Source organism: Sus scrofa, chromosome 4 (genome assembly GCF_054392235.1).
Source record: "Sus scrofa isolate SSC_HxYL_T2T_F1_AM1 chromosome 4, Sscrofa_HxYL_maternal_Yorkshire_Landrace_v2.0, whole genome shotgun sequence".
Taxonomy (NCBI): domain Eukaryota; kingdom Metazoa; phylum Chordata; class Mammalia; order Artiodactyla; family Suidae; genus Sus; species Sus scrofa.
The window spans coordinates 100,950,898-100,956,011 of NC_139386.1; the positions used below are offsets into that span (position 1 = coordinate 100,950,898).

The window sequence follows — 5,114 nt, forward strand, 5'->3', positions numbered from 1 at the left end:
ATCAGAAGCCAACATCTTGGGGAAACTGGAATAGTTTTTTTCTTTTCTTTTTTTTCTTTTTAGGGCTGAACCTGTGGCATATGAAAGTTCCCAGGCTAAGGGCTGAATCAGACCTTCAGCTGCCAGCCTACGCCACAGCCACAGCAATGCCAGATCTGAGCTGGATCTTTGACCTATACCACAGCTCATGGCAACTCCAGATCCTTAACCTACTGAGTGAGGCCAGGGATTTAACCCATGTCCTCATGGATATTAGATTGGGTTCATTACAGATGAACCACAATGGGAACTCCCTGGGATAGTTTTAAGTTTTGGTTATGTGGCTGTGAGAGTTTGGTGGGGATTATATTTAAGCTATGGCATCCTTTTTTGGTTTTCTTTAACAACTGTCAACTAAGACTCCTAGCATCTGGGACTCTCTTCGGAAATGGCTCTTGCCCTTCCCTTTCTGAAAGGCTTCAGCTCAGGTGCAAAGAGCTGGGGGCATCTGGCTGCTCTGGGCTTGGTTCTGGCTGTACCCATAGTCCAGGTCTGGGTCCCTGGGGCCCCAGCTGCAGCAGCACAGGCAGGGCTGGGTCAGAGCTCTGGGAGCACAAGCAAGGTATGGCAGTTCCCATGACAGAGCGTGATGAAGGCCCGCTGGCTCCCTGACGTCTGCTCCCCTATCTGCGATCTGCGGGTTTGCCTCCTTCCACCTGCTGAGGCCTCCCCTGTAATCAGCGGGTTGTCCTCTCTCTGATACGGCAGGACTCTCCCTGCTCATCAGCCCTGCGCTTCCGCTCAGCATCTGAGTGGCAGATCTTGGACTCCAGTCTGTGCAGGCTTTTAGTGCTGGAGATCAAAGGCGTTTCTTGGGCTTGAGCCAGGCTGGAGAAATGCCCCCGAGCCTCCTCAGCCCAGTCAAAAGCCTCACAGCCGAGGGCTCTCCGGGGTCTTTTGGCAGCTTGGCGCCCCAGGGGAGCAGCTGGCTGAGTCCAAAGTTGGGAAGTGGAAGAGAAAACTTATTCCAAGCAGTCAGGGGGGGCAAGAGGGCTGATTCAGGCTAATTCATCTTCAGATGTTCAGCAGCTTGAGACATGAGACGCGGGAGGTTTTGGAGAGTGTCCCTTGATGTGTGTGGCCTGGGGGAAAGACAGCTCCCTAGCTCTGCACAGGGACTGCTTGCATCTATAGCACCTGGCATTTGGTAGGCATCTGGCCCGCGGTAGGTGATCAGTGAGCACTTCTTAGATGGATGGATGAATTAATGAATGAATGAGAAGGCAGCTCCCATAAATCTCATCTGTGTGCTCTGGGCACTTTCCTCATGAAGGTGAGAGTCTGTTCTAAAGTCAAGAGAAACCCTGCTAAGAATCCTGACTTCATCGCTCACTAGCTTTGTGATGCCAGATCAGTGCCTTAACAAAGGGGCAGCATACACCCCCTGAAGCTGCTGCGAGGGTTCCCTTAGAGAATGCGAGCAGACCTCAGAGCCCGGCACTTGCCACCTGCAGCCTCAGTGAGTGCCTGAGGGTTCCACGTTGCCCCTTGAAATCTCCCCCACGTCACCCTCCAGCTCTTTCTCAACTTGGCAAATCTCTGAGATGGAGACACAGGGGCGATCTCAGTGCTGGAAGACTCTCAGTTCAGCCAAATAGCTGAGGCCTCATGCTGCACTCAGCCTTCAGGGGGGGAGCTGTCCTGGCCATCCGTGGGGGCACAGGCATGTGGGCTGAGGAGAAGGGGGAGCCAGGGGGTGAAGGGGGAGCCAGGGGTGAAGGAGGAACCCTGCACCCCTCAGGAGGCTGACCCTGACATAAGCCTAGGTTAGACCTCAGGACACAACTGAGAAGCCACCATTGGTTCTTTGCTGTGAGTCTGGAGTCTCCTTGGCTGTTCCATGCAACCCTGGATCTTGCCCTCAGCTTTGTGTTTCCTCCACAACTGGGGCAGATACATGCTGTAGGGAGGTGAACCAGCCTCTCCTGCTCTTCTGAAGTCTGACCAGATGGCAGGGCAGACAATTTGGGTCCTTGAGCTTGTGTTCATCTCAGAGGCATTCTTAGCTCTTCCTTCTGACAGGGATGTTATGCTTGTGGGTGTCATGGCTCTTCCATAGAACTCCCCTCCTACCCATTTTACCCGTTCCCTCTGGAAAGCAAGGGTCAGAGAGGAAAGATGCTGGAGTGGAAAGAATTTTGGACCTGAAGTTTTGAGGTCCCGGACCCAGATGAATTTTCTCAGGTGTGAAGTGTGGGCATAGGTGAGCCTAAGATACATGGCGGGAGAGGGTGGAGTGGTCCAGGTGCCCCTTAAGGAGACCTTCTTCAGTATGGCTGTTCTATGCACCTGGGAGGGCTGGTTTTTATTCCTATTCCAGATACTCAAAAAAAAAAAAAAAAAGGGAGAAAATAAGCATCATCAGGACAGCAGGTGGTTGGATGGTGGAGAGGGATGAAGACACATCGAGTCAGGTATCAGTTTTGTGTCAGCTTTATTCTGCATTTTACCTTCACCAGGGAGAAGAAGGCAAAGAGGTTGAAGAACAGACCGGCCTGCACCACACAGTCATGAATCACATGTCTAAAGAGTGTACGTGGTGGAAATTAAGGGCTTAAAGCAGGTCAGTGATGAAGCACAAAGATCAACCACCAGGACCCCAAACGTCTCACCTCGTCTTTTCTTATGGGCTGTTTGGAATCAATCATCTACATTTCAATTTGTTTCATTTTTTAAAAGCACGACTAACATTACAACAACATCTAATCATTTCCTGTACTTTTTTTTTGGGGGGGGGAAGGTGATGCCAAGACAAAATTACCCAGTGTTCGATTTTTGCAACAGCCCCAACTTATTCTCCACAGCCATGGCGGCGGTGGCGGTGGCGATCAGTGAAAAGTCCATCAAAATTCAGTTTGTTTTGAGGCTCAGGTGAGAGGTGGACACTCTGAAAGATGAATGGAGGCATCCTTGGTTGTTTTGTACCCAGGGCTGGGAGAAGTTTTGCCCCAAGGGATCTGGATTAGGCTTCTGTGGTCTTTCCTGATAACCACACCATTCCTGATAACTGCTCCATCTAGTAGAGACCTCCTACTAGATGACTGAGCACAGTACTTATTCACAGAAGTTGATGAAATACAGAGAGAACTGTCTTCAGAGACACAGACCAAGTCCTGGAATATTGAGGAAGCCAGAAGGCAAGAACGGGGTGCACGCAGAAGTACCCACTGGAGAAGGTCACCATAGCAGAGGCTGGGGTTGGGCCGGAATCATCTTCTTGACCCCAAATGGCATTATGAGCAGCTATTTTCCCTTGCCAGGGGGTAAGCACTTCTCTTGGATTTTCTGTTGGCAAACCTCTACACATTTTGTCTGAGCTGGCTCCTGGCATGGCTGTACACACTGAACTGGGCTTTGGTCTTGGCATGGAGGTGGGCAGGGGTCTTGGCTTTGATGTGGGCAGTTTTCTTGGTTTAACTCCTGGCACTGAGGAAGCTGCACCTCTTGAGCTTGCACCAGGCACTTCTCTTGGCAGGGGTCCTGGCAGAGGGGGAGACACACTTCCTCAGCCTTTGCCTGGCTCTGCTCTTGGATCTTTGGAAGACATGGAGGTGGCACGCATGGCTGTTTGCACTGCTGCTCAGCAAAGGACATCCTAGGGTGATTTGCAGGACCTGAAGTAGACACAAGATTTGAAATTATGCACATTAACAGTACCAGCCTGAGAAGTGTAGGAACGAAGGGTTGATAGACAGGGATGGGGAGTGAATGATTATTAACCCTGAGAACTCATTTCTCTGCTGCTTTTCATCCTTTTCTTTTTTCTATCCCTACTTCAGCTCTCTCTGACCCTCATCTCCTAGATGGGGATGTTCTCACAGCTTTTGTCAATATCTAGAGCCCAGTCCTATTCCAACCCCTGTCCTCCCACAGTTCTTTTCCTTCTCTCCTATTTGACTCACCTTGCTGAAAATTAGATGCAAGAGACCAGTTAGAATGCACAGGGTGGTGTGAGAAGCCCTCCCTCCTCAAACGGTCAACCACTTCACATATCACTAGAAAGTGCCGTCTAGTGGAGGAACAGATGAGTAGCCTTCCGGAGACAGAGCAGAACGGGAGAGAGAGGGCTCGGATGTTCCCACTTACCTGACCTTCAACAAGCCTCCACAAGGGATGTGAATTGAGGAGTCCAGTCTGGTAGAGACTTTTATACAGTCCCTGGTCCAGCCTTCTGCAAGACTGACTGGCCACGTGGGCTGAGGCCCTAATTGTGGAGTCACCGTAACGAGCTTCCTCTGAAGTCGCCCATGGTTTGAGTCATTGCTTGGGATGCCTGTTAATCAACCTCCATTTTGGCCTCTGGGTCCTCGCCAGACCTCAGCAGGGAGGGGCTCCCGTCAGATCTCTTTTGCTGCTAGAGGCGGCACCAAAGGAATGAATGTTCATAAAACGTTATCTCAGCCTCAACCCTGGGATGGGGTTCCATGTCTGCCCAGACTGGTTCAGGATATGGTGAGAGATAAGATCCACCTTGCTCATCTCATCTGGACCCATGGGAAGAGTTTATGCTGAAAGCGTGGGGTTTGTCTGGGTCAGGGGTACATATGGCCTCTTTTCAGGCATTTCCACTGGATACTTCTTCACTGAGTCTGGAAAATCACACTCCTAGACCCGAGGAAGATGGCTCCCAAGCAAACAAAGGACCTACAGCCTCCTGGAGAGAGTTACGTTCTTGAAGGGAGGTCTGGAGGGCAACTGGCGTCACTCGTCACTCTGGGGTGGTAATGCAGGGTGGGGGCAGAAGAAAGGAGGGGGAAGGCAGATAATCTTCATCTTCTCAACCTCGATTTATGACATTTTTAAGCGTGGAGTTACTCAGAGGTTTCACAGTGACGAAGAAAACAGGATGGAGCAGGGTTAGTCTGTCTTGCTGCCTCCTGGAAAAACTTTTCTTAGAACTCAGGTCAATAAAAGCTAGGGGGATGAAAGGAAAAGTTTCAAAGCAAACACACCCAGTTTTCTCTGCTTGTAAGTCTCTGTTTGGGTTGACAATTCTATCTTGTGTGTCCTCCCGTTCCAGCCCTGCTGAAATCCCACGCATTTGTCAAGGCTCCACTCAAGTCTATCACCTTCCA

The 5,114-nt window shown here is 50.6% G+C and overlaps 1 protein-coding gene across 1 annotated transcript; it reads right to left on the reverse strand.

The window, feature by feature from the left end:
* Window positions 1–2,456: 2,456 nt before the first annotated feature.
* Window positions 2,457–4,153, reverse strand: PRR9 (proline rich 9). The gene is made up of 2 exons (XM_013997099.2): window positions 3,942–4,153; window positions 2,457–3,653 (listed from the first exon to the last, which is right to left on the reverse strand). Exon 2 carries the CDS (start codon window positions 3,631–3,633, stop codon window positions 3,283–3,285), a length of 351 nt encoding a protein of 116 aa, XP_013852553.2. The 5' UTR covers window positions 3,634–3,653; window positions 3,942–4,153; the 3' UTR covers window positions 2,457–3,282.
* Window positions 4,154–5,114: the final 961 nt, after the last annotated feature.

Coding starts and splice junctions, on each gene's coding strand:
- PRR9 (XM_013997099.2), bottom strand. CDS start 3,633: ATGTCCTTTGCTGAGCAGCAGTGCAAACAGCCATGCGTGCCACCTCCA.